Source organism: Ricinus communis, chromosome 9, assembly GCF_019578655.1.
Source record: "Ricinus communis isolate WT05 ecotype wild-type chromosome 9, ASM1957865v1, whole genome shotgun sequence".
NCBI lineage: Eukaryota > Viridiplantae > Streptophyta > Magnoliopsida > Malpighiales > Euphorbiaceae > Ricinus > Ricinus communis.
This window is the reverse complement of record NC_063264.1, coordinates 19160910-19176810: the sequence shown is the minus strand read 5'-3', so window position 1 is coordinate 19176810 and position 15901 is coordinate 19160910. Positions and strand designations below refer to the sequence as shown.

The following is a 15901-nucleotide window of genomic DNA, read 5'->3' as shown; positions in this document are numbered from 1 at the left end:
TCTACCCAATTCCATACTTATCTACATATTCTACATGCTTCTAGATGATTCTAGAATGTTCTAGAATGTTCTAGAATCTTCCATTGCCTTCCAAGGAATTCTGGAGACGTCTTGGGCCTTTGAACCTTCATGTTGCTAGGGAAAACCTGCGGGCTCTAAATTTATTTAATTGTGTTGAGCATTAGATAAATATTATAAGGATTGTTAGTTAAAATAATTAATTGTCGGACTGCCTGCCAATAATCGTGTTTTGTGTTGTGTTGCGGAGTTGGAAAAATTATAGCAGTTTTGGTGGCCCGACTACCGTTAATTAATCGCTTTTTATTTGAAGTATTTTCTGGCAGGTCCTACACCCGTTATACGGGGGGTAGATGTTTGTAATTTAAGGGAGGTTCTGCCGAATTTTCGGTAGAATTCTTCCGAATCGAGATTTTTAGACCCTTAAATTGGCCATTGACTCCAAGTTTAGGGGGCAACTTGACCCTTAAATCATTACTTTATTATATTTAGAGGACTGTAATTCATTTATGACAAAAAAAAAATCATTTGATTTAGTATTCTTATACTTTTACTATCTTATAAATTAATGTCTTTAGATTTCTATGATTTAGTATTAGTATAATATTTATTTTCAATAATAAAATTATTTTATAAGTGATCTACTGTCAAAAAATCAACTATCATAATACTTCGAAAAATATTATAAGTTTATTTTAAAAATTATTTCATTTTATTTCTAATAAAATTAAAATACATATTTTAATTTTATTTAAATTGAATTTAACATAGTTAAATATATACTAAATCACTTAGTAATTTTGTTATGAAAATAACTATTATACTAATATTAAATCATAAAAATCTAAAGATATTAATTTGTACGATAATAAAAACGTAAGAAGACTAAATTACAGAATACTTCTTTATCATGGAAAAATCATAATCCCTTAAGTGCAAAAGCGTCAAACCACATGATACCTTTTTATATCTTTTTCTATTTTCTTTTCTCAATGAGATTGATTATTCTTCTGCATATTTGTTTTGTTTATTCCTTAACAAAAGACTAAACGAAGTTGAGCATTCCAACAGGTTTAACAAGATAACATCAACCATAGATTTGGCTGATGAAGAAACTATGATCAAAGTTAGATTCTACTGTCACAAAAAGAAAAGAAAAGAACAACAACCACTTATACTGTGCAAGTATATGAACATGTTCTCCCCAACAAGTAGCTAAGCAAACAAGGAAAATTCTTCAAGAAACTAAAACTTGACACATCTTTGAGCTCCTTGGAAATGTTAATAGCTTTCTCATCAGCTTTAGCTATGATTCTTCCTTAGTACGATTGGGTAACCGAGTTGAGATTCTAATACTTCTCAATATATTTGTCAGGAGATATTTTACCATTTCCATCTCTAGTATGATACCTGTAAATCCGATGAATTCAAGTCTCTCAAGTGATGACTTCAAGCACTTAGACAGAGCTGATTCTTTATTCAAAGCCTTACAAGGAATCTTATGACGATAAAGCTGTGAAAGACAAATATTCTATTAACATTACCAAGGGCTTTATATAATATCGAAGCTGACAAACTATGAGACATATAGATGATCATATTACGGTTAACTAGATTGACCTTAGGGAATATGAGAACTCTTAAATTTGGTGAGATTATGAATATATCAGGCAACTTAGACCATTCATTCCGCAAGCTCACATTGCTAATTGAGTCAAATTATAGAAATAAGGCAAATTGTGCTTGGATGCATAAAAAAAAGCCTGAAAATGAAATACATGTCAGATTTAAGCTTTATTTTTCTAGAAAACATTACAGAAAACATAAGACTCGCCTGAGAAAATCTTGGAGAAAACACTACACATTTGCCTTAGAAGTTGAACCACATCAGGCCCAATTGTTTTATAAACATCGTCAGTATAGTGCTCCATAAAACCAAGAGTTGCTTTAACAATTGAGGAAGAATTTTTAACGTCAATGTCAAAGCTGTTATAGATGATAAGCTCAAAATCCAAGATTTGGGGCATCAACAACAACCCTAGATCAATTTTTTTTTTTTCTCTAAAGATTATTATATTGAGTTTTTTCAGTGAAGATGACTGCATGTATATGGTTTGCAGGACATCATCAGGACAAGTCGTCCAAAGTAGCAATTCTTCAAGAATTGGGGAACTACAGAAGACCTTCTCTATGATAGAATCATAAGGGCAGCTGTAGTGACTTGTAGTGAAAGACCTTGAGATTAGGCATGTATACATATTCAGGAATATTGAGTTCAAACACCTGGACATATCTTTAACAAGGAGCTTCAAAACCTTTATAGATACACAACTAAAAAGAAGTTGCGGAAGCTGAACAAGTGGAGGAGTACGAGTACCTCTTCTTGTGATGGAAAGTTCAATCTCCTCAACATTATGTGTAATTGCAGCTTTAATCCATGCCTCTACCTCTAATATCCAGTAAAAAGTTTAAGAACGAACCTTTTAACGCAGAGGTTTCCGCGAAGAGTGAAAACCCTGCTCACAAAATCCACAAATAGATCTCTTCCTTTTTTTGCTCATACAGGCATTATCATGAAAAGATAAAACGGGAAGTGAGGTCCAGACGAGCCTCCATCTCTTGCACAAATGCTGGTTTTAACGGCTTCGTTTGTGAAGAGAAATGACAATATGTGACCTTGAATCGGCTCTGGCAACTTGCTGATCCTATCTTCATTTCCTATCTCACAACATTTTTGCCGTTTTGATGCAGAACCCATTATGGAATAAGGTGGAACCATCGATGAATTTTCTTTTGCTATTAGGGTTTCAGAGAATCAAAGAGTTAACCCTTATCCTTTTTTCTTTTCTTTTTGTGTGCGTGTGTGATAAGAGAAGAATTAATCTTGGGATCAATGGGATGCTTTCATTCTTTAACAAATTGTTGAACGAAAATATTTAACACACAGCAAATGGTCTCAAGAACATAACAAAGAAAATCAGAGAAATGAGGAACTTGACAATAAAAATTTGCTGTTAAAATTTATCCCTCGAAACATGAGAGCCCATTACATTCGACTTGATTTAAAGTAAACTTCTCTTACAAGTTGAAGCTGTTATTATAATGACAACAATAAATAAAACAAGCATAAAGACAAGACAAAATAGGAAAAAACTTGTTCCCAGAATCTAACCAGACTTTTTAGTAATTTTTGGTATATTAATAAGTATTCTAATATTATTTACTATTTCTTATATTTTATAAAGACTATTATACCATTTTAACCTATCTAGCAAGTTTACTTAGAATATATATATATATATATATTTTATTCTCTTATTTTATTTCATTTAATCTATATTATATTTTAAAAATAGTTCATGTAAATAATAATTCAACTAATGAAGTTAATTTTATATTTGTTTTAACTTTTTTTCTAGGTGCTAAAGTTACATGTAATATTTGATACAATAAAATGCTTGATATTTTTTCTAATATGTATTTTACCAAAGAAAAAAACAGAAAATAATTCAGTTATAAATTATAGTGCTTGTTAATGTTTTTGTAATTGAACTAAATTTGACCTATTAATAATTAAATGAAAATAATTAAAAGCTAATATTAAGAGAAAATACCAATGGTTGAGTTTAACAGTATTCTGAAGATTAAAACTCCAGCAACAACAAAAATTTTATTGAGATTAAAGGGATAAGCATTTCTAAGACTATAAATTATAGAATATCTAGGAATTAGTAGTAGATTGGGCAGTTAATACAGAACTTAGAACTTCAAGCCGATCAATTTCCTTTGTTGTTGAAATATTTTCTTCAGGTCATTTTAATGATTTTCTATTTTTCTTACTTTTTTAATTTATTATTCTAGACTAATTAACAGAATTTATTTTATTCTAATTTTACTATCAATATAATTTTTATTCTATTTAAATATGAAGATAAGATGAAAAGAAAGAATTATAGAAAGATAATGAATGCCTCAACTATTATTAATGAAATGAAGAGTATATATATATACAAGAGAAAATAATGACAGTTGGACAATTATTTATAAGCTAAGTAATCATCTAAGAGTAGTTACTCATTACACTCCCTCAAGCTAGGACTAGTATTAACTAGACTAATTTTGGAACAAAGATTTTTGAATCTATCAGCAGACAAACACTTAGTAAATTAGTTGGTTGCTCTTCAATTGGTATATATTGAATATCAATTTGCTATGCAATCACCATTTCTCGAATGAAATTGACATCAACGAGGTGTTAGAAGCAAGAGAACCTGCATTAACTATATCATACCAAAGGGCAGATGGCTTGACAATAGGAACTCTCAACTCAAAGAATAAGGAATGTGACAAAACCAACTCTCTAGTAGCAGATGTGAGGACCCTTTACTCAGACTTTGTGCTACTCTTAGACACGATGCTTTTGAGAAGACCAAGTAAGAAGATTTGGACCAAGAAATACACAATGACTACTAATGGCCTTTGATCATCCACATTGCCGCCCAAGTCAGCATCAAAATAACCTTCTAAAAGCAAAGAGAAGAAGAAGGTTTAAAATGTATATCAACATGTTTTATACCTTGCAAATATCTGAGTATATTTTGCAGACTGCCCAATGTAAAAAAATTGGAGCTTGAAGAAACTAACTCAACTTATTAACTGCAAAAGATATATCATGTCTAGTCATACACAAATATTGAAGTGTACCAATAACACTCTGTAACAATTTTGGTTGATCAAATGAATCACTATCATTGATAGACGGTTTTAGCTTAAGACCCATAGAAGTGGAACTTGGTTTAGTTGCATCCATATTAGTTTTGAGTAACAAATTAAAAATGTGCTTTGATTGAGTTAGATATAAACTTGTAGAGTCCCTGTGAGACTCAAAAACAAGAAAATAGTTGACTGATCCAAGGTTTTCAAGAGAAATCTGACCATTAAAATTAGTGATAACATGTTGAATCAAAGAAAAGTCATCGCCAATAACCAAAATGTCATCAACATATACTATTAAAATCATCAAGTTACCTTTTTTTTCTACAAATGAATAAAGATGAATTAGAAGAAGAATTACGAAATCTCCAAGCATGTAAAGCCTGTTTCAGCTTATCAAACCAAGTTTTTAGGGCTTGTTTGATTCCATAAAGAGCTATTTGAAGCGTATACACAAAATTGGATTTAGAAGCACCCACAAAACCGTCAGGCTAAGCCATAAAAACAAGGCAAATGTATATTTGGACACCTGAATTTAACAATTTAATTACTTTAACATCTTAATTTCTTATTTAACCTGATAGATACCTCAATTTGTAATATCTAATTTTTTTACAAATGGCTCCATTCAACATCCAACACTTCAACATGTATTATGCATAGGTGTTTTAATATTATCATAAAATAAAATTCAGGTGTCTGTTCGGTTAAATCAAAAATTAAAAGTGTCTAACAAATTATTAAAACAGAGTTTAGATATTTGCTAGATTAAGTTAAAAGTTAAGGAATGAAAGTGACTAAATGATCAAAATTCAGGTATCTAAATATGCATTGTGTTAAAGACAACTTCCTTCAAATCTTCATTCAATGAGGCATTATTTATGTCAATTTTTTAAATTTGCCAATTAAAGGTGACAACTAAAGAAAAGATTGCCCTTATGGTAGAAGGCTTAACAACATGACTGAGGTTTCAAAGTAATCAACTCCTACAAATCGTTGACGATTCTTAGCTACTAATCTAACTTTATATGTTTATCAAGAGACCCATATACCCATTTGCTAGTAACTATGTGCATATCGAAGGTGGCAAGAACCAAATTTCATGTATTATTTTATAATTAAGGCAGCATTTTAAACATCCATGGCTTCTTTCCACCATCGAATAGATGAGCTTGTAAAATAATATATGGTTTTGGCAAGCAACAATACAAGTAGACAATGCAACTGTCAGCATAAAAAATTTTGGATCAAAATTTTGATAAGCCTGATAATTAAATAATTTAGTTGGTGGAATACTTTTCAATTAAGGATATATGTTAAGCCCTAAGGAAATACTCCCGAAGATCGATTGAGAAGACCTCGGACCCAAAATATACATTTTCGGCCAAGCTAACAGGTTGAACTCGGGCAAGTTCAGCCTGAACTCGTGTACATTCAGGGTAAACTCGTGCACATTGAGGCCAAGGCAGAGCCTGCCCAGCCTTGTGCCATGTCATTTAATGATAAAAATTTATTAAACAACATGGCTGCTTTCAGTCCAAACCCTCAAAATAAGAGTCAATGTAAAAACTAATGAATATTATATTTGACATTTATTATTCATTCCAAATAAGAGCCAACATAGTAATGTCCTAAAAAATATACACGTTGAGGATTAAATGTAAGGACAAGTGCAAGGTCATGCAAACTTTATACATAATATTTAATTAGTATATAATAGATCATGACTAATAAAGTACTAGCATAGAAAAAAAATTAATATTGTGTCTAAATAAATATAGTCAGTGGTATTGCAATCATCAGAAAGTATTTTCTTTTCAATCTCATACTACTCACTTTTTAGATATCTCATATTTATCTAACTCGAATTTTGAGAGTTAATAGAGTGGAGTGTCGGTGTTGAATTATATAGTATCTTTGAAAAAAAATCTTAATTTAATTAAAAGTTTGGATTGAATTTATATTTATATTTATAAATGGTAATCAAATTGAAAACTAAGTTAAAATAAATCAACACTGTAATTTATATAAGTTAATATATTATTATAAAATAATTTAACTATTTTATTATATCATATTTCGATTATCTTTATATTTTAAAATTTATTTTAAATTTTATAAATATTATTCATTAAAAGGTGAGTGTCACTAGAAAATAAAATAATGGAGTTTGTTTATATCTTTTTTTAAGTTAACACAAACTTGTGATATGTCTAATATGATCTTTTTGTGATTTTTATGCACCGATGGTCTTTACTTTTATTATTCATGTTCTTTTAGTAATACCTTTTTCTTTACATGTTTTGCTATCTTTTTAAAAACTGATTTTAATTATTTTATTGTAAATTTAATTTTTTTTATTAAATTTGATACTTTCATCATTCTTTGTTATATTTTTAGATGTTGTTATTGATTATTAAAAAATGTTTAACTAGCCCGAACTTGAACTCGAGTTTTTCTCATTATGCAACCATTTAATGAATCAAATTTTAACTGATCTCGAGCTATTCATCGAACCGAGCTCGAGCTCGAGCTATTCGCAAGCCTAATTATTTTCAAACGACTTGAGCTTGAGAGAGCCAAACTTTACTTTTTACTCTATATTTAATAAATGTATTACAAATTTTTATACATTTGATTTAATTGATATTTATAATTTTTATCTTTTTATTGACAAAAAAAAAAAAGAGAAACTAAAATCATTAATGCTCAAGAAATAAAAAATAAAATAATAATAATTTATTAGATTTAAATAAAATATTTTATTTTTTTATATTTAAATTTTTATTATAAAAATCATATTATTTAAAATTCAATCAATAGCAACATCATTTCTCTTTGTACCCTATGTTAGAGATTTTTTTTAGGAAGGCTTCCTTTTATTTGGATGGATGGAAAATAAAAGAAGGAATCCATCCTTTATTTTCTACTTTCTTAATTTTTTATCTTTTATTTCATCTTTTTCTAAAACAGAGAAACAATATCTTTTTCCATCCTCTGTTATTTTCCTCTATTTTTCAAACATAAAAGACTTATTTTCCTCTCTTATTTTCTTCTTTTCTTCTTTTTTCTTCTTTCTTCTTTCTCTTATTTTCCTTCAATTCAACAAAGGGTTAAGGTACTGTCGAATTGTGGTGGCTTATTATTATTAATTATTTTTGCTATGGATTATGATACTGTCTGAAACTTGTGCTATGGATCCTTATATTACTCTTGATGAAACTGTTTATTCTGTGATGAAATTTGGGTTATGTCAATTAACAAATATACGTAATCTTCTAATTTAATGTACTTATGTTTTTTGTTTGATCAGATGCAAATTTTCGTGAAAACCCTTAGCGGCAAGATTTGAGGTGGAAAGCTCAGACACTATTGACAATGTCAAAGCCAAGATTCAAGACGAGGGTATCCCCCAGACCAGCAAAGACTCAATCTTTGCTGGCAAGCAGCTCGAGGATGGACGCACCCTAGCTGATTGTAACATCCAAAAGGAATTCACTCTGTACTTGGTGCTGCGATTGAGGGGTGGTATGCAGATCTTTGTCAAGACTATCACCTTGGAGGTGGAGAGTTCTGACACTTGACAATGTCGAGGCCAAAATCCAAGACAAGAAAGGGATCCCACCAGATCAACAAGGCTTATCTTTGCTGGTAAGCAGCTTGAGGATGGTAGCACACTTGCCGACTATAATATTCAGAAGGAATCCACCCTCCACTTGGTGCTTCGGCGCCGTGGCGGCATGCGAATTTTTGTTAAGGCACTCACTGGAAAGGCCATCACTTTGGAGGTTGAGAGCTCTGACACACCATAGATGTCAAGGAAAAATTCCAAGGTGAGGAAGGGATCCCACCAGACCAGCAAAGGTTGATTTTCGGTGGTAAGCAGCTTGAAGATGGAAGGACTCTTGCTGATTACAACATTTAGAAAGAGTCTACCTTGCACTTGGTGCTACGTCTGCTTGGAGGAATGCAGATATTTGTCAAAACCCTGACTGGGAAAACCATCACTTTGGAGGTTGAGAGCTCCGACACAATTGATAACGTTGAGGCTAAAATCCAGGACAAGGCCCCAGACCAACAGAGACTGATCTTCGCTGGGAAGCAGTTGGAGCAGGGGCGCGCCCTGGCAGACTACAATATCCAGAAAGAATCAACTCTGCACCTTGTCCTCCACCTTCGTGCTAGTTTTAAGCAGTTTTGTTGATCAAGTAAATTGTCTTGGGTCTTTCATTTGTCTGGTGTCTTGTGGTTGCAATTTGTGCTTGCTGTCAATAAGTGCTTAAACTTTTAAAAGACTTCCTCTCTCAAGTTTTAATTACTGTATATCTGTTTGAAGTGGCTGCCATAGATTCATTCTGTCATTGCAGCCTAGTATTTATTTGGGCTATAATAAAGCTTTTATCTTCTGCAAGTAGCACTGCTGTGCTGCTTTGTGGTTTGTGGCATAGATGACACGAGACTTTCTTTTTGGTTCCATTAATAGGATGCACAGATGACATGAGACTTGATCCATGCCTGTTGATCTAAGTTCTTCCATTGATGATACAATCAATTGAATGATGATAGCTAATGATGCTCTTATGTAGATGAGTTGTTTCTGTACTTTTAAAAGGAAATTGATTAGTAACTTGTTAGTTGGCTGCCATTTTGTATTGCTATTTGTTGCACATGACAGGCTGATTATCTTGTAGTCGTAGCCTTGTTATAACAGGATCATCGTATCGAAAGGCCAATGAATTGGGATTTCCCTATTAAGCCAGGTTATTTCCGGGCAAGCGGATCATTTATAACGAAGAAGATGTATTCTTGTTGAAACTGTTGGGAGGTCAATATCTTAAAATTTCTCTTTATGGTAATTTCTGATTTTGCTCACAAAATGTTTTTGATTCCCCAAGACTTTAATAACATTTGGCTTGTCGCATTCCATGGACTTTTATGTATCTACATGTCTAGAAATCTTTACTTTCCTTAATAAAAGGTGCATTGTATTTCTATTTTTGTCAAATTGAGTGCCTTAACAAAAAAACAGTATAGAGTGTTAATAGTTATGCTGAAATTCAGCAGCTTTTCTGTGTTTAATAACACTCTTTCTAAAAACTGAGTCTTTTGTTCAAAAACAGTTGTGCTCACCATTGAAATTGATTTTTCACATCACTCTTGTAGTGCAATTTCTTTTCATTGAAGTAAAGAAAATTTTGCTTGTGCATAGTATCTTGTACCTTAAATTGGTAAGAAAGAAGCAAGTTGATTTGGCAGCACTGAAAAGCCAAAGATTTTTGTTTGCAAATTCTGAAAACTAATCTTTTTAGTTGAATTTACTTGGTAAATGCATTGCTACATATTACAAATTTGGAAACTTGGTAGAATTTATACTCAGATATTCAGTAATGGCATCTTTAATCCCTTGGAAAAGGAAGGCCTATTTATTACTTATTTAAATTTATTAGTTTATTATTATTATTATTATTTTCTTTGGGTACTTGGATTCTGCCAGTTTTCAATTTAAGTTCAAGCTCCACAAATTATGTTTAATTGCAGCATAAATCGAAGTTGAAAAGGCATAACCACTATGGAAACATGGAATGCTAGTTTGTTGAGAGAATGATATTAGACAAAGAACTTCCAATAATCGAGTACTTCACTGTCATGCAAATGGCCCTTCTTATCGGATAAAGAATCCAAGTCTCTCAGAAGAAACCTGTACTTATAGTTTCCAATACCCCACCACTTGTTCTGCAAGAAGACAGGATGACCATAAGAATTCATGAAGACAAAGAATTGTACCTTGTAGCAAATGAATATAAAAATGATAGCTGCATATGGATAGAAATGCCTTGAACTTATCACGGAAAAATGGAGAAAAATGTCCTAACTGAGAGCTGAGAGTTTTTTCACTTTGAAATTGCAGTACATACACCTGCAATACTGACTTGAAATATATATGAAAATGTGTGCAAAAGATAGTGATCATTATAAATAAATGACTTCTCCTGACGGCTTTTAACTATCTTTTTCTTTGATAGATTACTTGGCTCAAGGAATAGAAAACAAACTTATAATTTGTATTTGACTAGGACTGAAATTACAGCTAAAGATAAACATTACATGAGAAAAGAAAGAAAAACTAAACATTAAACTAAATTATATGTAGCTTGTCATTGTTCGTCTGCTGCAGGAATTCTATTCCATCCAAAAAGACTTTCAGCTTCATTGTACAAGGCAAAATCTCATGAACATTAACAGGTATCACTTTCAGAACTCATATCTGAAGCTTGGAATAGTATATCTGTAGCATTTTGACTCAGTTTCATATATAAAGACAGTAGTTCATGTTCCCCTGGTAAAGAAGACTGTATTGATTCAGAGCACAGATAGAGTGACATCACCCACCTTCCCAAAATATATCTATAGCATTTTGACTCAAGTTTCATATACAAGAGAGGAATACGTATTCCCTGCTAAAGAAAACTATATGGATTTCAAGCAAAGATAAAATGACACAATCCACTCATCTTTCCAAAATAAAGTCAAGCAGCAGCAGGATCAACAAAACATAAAATCAGAACCATGCATATCTGGCTGTTATGAGAAACAGAAATAACAAAACAACAGAACATGCAGACTGCACTGCTCAAAACCAACCTATTACATAGTGTTTCCATATGTATTTCCTGATCATGCAGCGAAAAACTCCTCACAGTATCAACGCGCATGTCCAATTATAAATTGACATGTATTTGGAAACATTGACAACTTCTTCAGAAGCTCTTGTTCAGATTCTTGCCTATCATAATACTTAAACTGAGTTGAGATTCTGTTGTCTTCAGTATCTTTGCACTTCCCAGGATATATTCCAGCATTCCCATATCTTCTGCACCACCACTAAATCGTGCGAATTCAAATCTCTCAAGAGATGATGTCAAGCACCGAGGCACAGATTGTTCCTCATCCAAAGCCTCACAAGGAATTGGGTGACAAGAACTCTGCAGAGAAAGATTATTTACTCTAACCTTAATAAGGGCTTAATACCATAACTTTTTATAACAGCAGATAAACTGAAACATAAACATATAAATATTGTATTCCTCTCACCTCGACTGACCTTATCAATTATTAGGACTTTTAGATTTGCTGAGATTCTGAGTATACCAAGCAAATTCCACCATTAATTTAAACAAAGTGTCACCGCCAATCGAGTCAAATTATAAAAAGAAGGCACAATGTGGTTGGATCCATCAAAAAGAGCCTAACAATGGAGAAAAAAAGTTGTTTTCAATTTTTAAACTTCAATGAACATATTACAATGTAGACAGTCTTAGATTTAAAAAATGTAAAGATAAGGTTAAATCTCTAACACTACAGATTTGCCTCAGAATCTGAGCCATCTGAGCCCTAAATGTTTCAGGGGCAATGTCATATATCGACCAAAGATCAAGAGTTGCTTCAACTACTGAGCGTAAATTTTTAACCTCAATATCAAAGCGTCGAGAACTGTAATCAATGAGCTGAAGAAATTCTAGTTTCAGGTATCAACAAGAAGTCCAAATTCTATGTTTAAACTATAGCTGAAATCAATTATTAAGGTTTTCGGTGAAGTTGACTGGACATGTATGTTCTGCACATTCTCAGAATATCCCTTGATTATCAATCCTTCAAGAACTTTGCAGCTAGATGATAGCCTCTTCACACTAGAATAATGGAGAGATTCAAGATGTATGACCTTGAGACTCGGAAGACATACAAATTTTGGAATCTTGACCTCAATTCTAGAATAAAGCTTTAGAAACTTTAAGGATTCAATTCTAGAATCAATCTTCATAACCTTTAAAGATTCACAAGTAAAAAGAATTTTAGGAAGCTGAAGAGTACATTCAATTCGGATGGAAAGAGTAAGCTCCTCAACATTATGTGTTACTGCAGCCGATATCCATGAGTTTATGTCAGAAGTAGAATATGCATTATTCAGTGTAGGACTCAACCTCTCGATGTAGGGGTGTTTATGGAGCATCAGAACCCTGTTCATAAAATCCACAAAGGATTTCATATGTGCTAGTTTAGCTCTTTTAGACCTTCTGTTAGGACACAACGAATCATGAAATTCGAGATCACCAACTGAGGTCCAGGTGTGTCTCCATATCCTGGACAAAATGCTGTTTTTAACTGCATCAACGGTATCAAGAAATGACAAAATATGACACAGAACTGGCTCTGGCAACCCACTGATCCTATCGTGATTTGCTCTTTGTCGTTTTGATGCAGAACTCATAATGTAAAATGGAATCGTGAATGAGTTTCATTTAGCCATTTGGGATCTTTATAATCCGAAGACAAGACTAAACCTTGGAATAGTAAAGGAAGGTGAAGGGCAAGAGACCATTGGATTAGGAATTTTCCTCCTATTAATTACAATTTACATATATGTGTCTAAATGGGCAACTGAGGTACAAGTTATTGTCTCTCCAACTCCTTGTCCAATAAGGAAAAAGAGAAAATGAAATGAAAATATGCACGGCAAGATTGGCTCTACAGGAATGTCAATTTTTTATTATTAAAACAAAAAGAAATGAAAAAGATTGAGTATTTTCAAATATTTAATACTCGATTTTAAGAAGATGAATTTGAAAAGTATATACTTCAATTTGGATGAACTTGTATTTAATTTTATATATATATAATAACGAATTCAGATTTTAAAAAATTTGTAATTCGAATTAAACACTTAAACTCTATCTAAATTTATATATTGTAGATAATGGTCCTACTTAAGCTTGTCGAACTCATGTAAATGGGTTAACATGTCAGGAACCCTTTTTACCACTCTGAAAATGCAATGTTTGTAATAGCTATTTGAAATATGTAAGTTATTGTTCATTACACCGAAATCTCTAATACATCTTTCATAATAATAAAAATTGACGATAGCTAATTCCTCTATAAGAACATAAAAAAATTTATCATCTCTAATGTATAATTGACTTTTATCACTTCTGTTAATCACTAATTTGTCAAAGAAAATTGCAAGGATATAGTGGCATCAATTGCAAGTTGGAGCACTAAGTTATCCAAAATCTTATGGTCTTGATCGGTCCAAATTATGTATAGATATTTAAGGGTATTTTAAAGCTTTAATGATATATTTCTATATATAAAATGGTGAAAATATTTACTTTTACCCCACTTAAGTTTAATTGTCTATTTTTAGAAATATTAGCAAAAATAGGAAAATATAGACCTAAAAGAAGCTTAATGAGACATATTCATGTCAAGGCCCAAGATTAAGACGCATGGACTGCTAATTATAAGGCCCAAGGGATATTTTAGTCATTTTGTATAATTATTAGGATTTATATTAAGAGTTATTTATGAGATAGTATTTGGTGGAGATTAAGATACTTAAAGTTTTATCTATTAGATAGACTTATATTAATATACTCATCTCTAGAGAGATTTATTTATAGGAGGACTCTCCTCTATATAAATCTCTGCAAAACCCTAAAGAGGAAGAAGAAAGAAAGAGGGGAGTTTTCTCCTACCTGCTCTCTACACCTGCCACCATTATTCTCTCTATAATTCTCTAGAGTTCTTCATAAACACTTTAGTTTTAGTTTTCATTGTTCTTTTAGGATCTAAGGAGCTTTTCAAGAAGCGGAGACTGATGACCAATCTTCTTCCTACTTGAAGAAATTTTAGATCTTGAGGGAGCTTTTTACTTTCTTATTTTTTGTCTTTCTATTTAATACCATGATAATTGTGTTAAATATGGTAGGCTATTTTCATAAGTATTTAGTTTAGTCTTTCTACTTTTGTAGGAACCTTGTTATTTATTTATTTAATGAATGATTTCTTTACCTTCATATCTTTATTAGTTTCAGTTATTATTGTTAGTTAACCATCATATTAATTTAGCAATAGTAATTGTTATGAAAATCTTTAGGTTTAAAAGTATTAGAAACATCATCTTTACTTTAATCTATGTTGGTATAAGAAACCTAAGTTGCATCATTAGCTTGAGTGTTTTAGGAAAAAGGCACATCAGCATCTCATTCATTAGATCTAGGCTTAAAGTAAAACAAGGAGATTACTAAGTAAATGGCTAGACTAAATACTATTTTTAGCAATATAGTTTTAGATCATAAGCATTTGCATTTGCATTGCATTGCATATTTATTTATTGTTTAGTTACTTTACTTTATGACCATTATCCTCTCAAACATAGAATTTAGAGTGTTTAGATTTACTTTTATTGTTTTATGTTGATAATTAGTCTTTATGCAACCTACACCTAAGGCAGTGAACCTACCGATGCAGCCTAGCACTAGTGAGTATCAAGGTCGTATCCCTGGAGATCGGGTGAACCTAGAGTTACTACTGCTTGCTATGTTATCTAGTCTGAAATAGGGTGTGAAAGTTCTAACATACCAGCTAATGGTTATGAGTGCAATTAAGTAAATGAAGGACAACAATGGACAATTAAAAGACAATTGTAAAGAGAGAAATAAATCCAAAAGGGAACCTAAGTGATGGAATTCTAAAGATGAATTTTATGGATTGTCGATCTTGCTTTCCCGTGCCTAAATCCTGAATTGAATCCCGGTTCCTCTCTCGAGCTTACCGGATTCCTAAACCTGCACTAACCTAATGGAATCTCTTCCTATCAGATTACTACAAATTAGCATTAAGTATGATTTAAGACTATTAAGAGTTGTTAGTTCCTAATCCGTGAGTAAATCAACCTCATCTCTAAGTGTTAACTACCGGTCCTTACTATTCAAAATCCGGTTGTAACAAGCATTTCTCAATGTCAAGAAACAACCTAATAAACAATTAATCCAACGTCTCAAATTAACCGCATCAAACTTTTATTCTTTGAATAGCAAGAAGATTGCAAGAATGACAATTATAAAAAACTAACAATTAAGCATAATCCATCAACAAAGGTGAACCCTAATGGATTCAAAAGATCTAGCTGCTCATGTTCATAGTCAAAGCAATTAAAGAACAAAATAAGGAAAAACAAATTAAAGGTATGTACACCCTTCTCTTTCAAGCTGAATGAGAAACCCTAAATTTGCAAATTCAAAATCTCAAACCCTAGTTGCCTCTTGAATGCTCCCAAAGTTTGTCTTGATCTTCAATTTGATGTTGGAATAAGTGGAATCCCCCCTTCAAT

The 15901-nt window shown here is 31.9% G+C and overlaps 1 protein-coding gene and 1 pseudogene across 1 annotated transcript; one reads left to right on the top strand and one right to left on the bottom strand.

The window, feature by feature from the left end:
- Positions 1-7860: 7860 nt before the first annotated feature.
- Positions 7861-9178, top strand: LOC125371125 (annotated as a pseudogene).
- A 2311-nt stretch (positions 9179-11489) lies between these two features.
- Positions 11490-12997, bottom strand: LOC125371204 (F-box protein At4g09920-like). The gene is made up of 4 exons (XM_048379742.1): positions 12353-12997; positions 12100-12236; positions 11834-11870; positions 11490-11714 (listed from the first exon to the last, which is right to left on the bottom strand). The coding sequence occupies exons 1-4, from the start codon at positions 12995-12997 to the stop codon at positions 11490-11492; spliced, it is 1044 nt and encodes a 347-aa protein (XP_048235699.1).
- Between the last annotated feature and the right edge of the window lie 2904 nt (positions 12998-15901).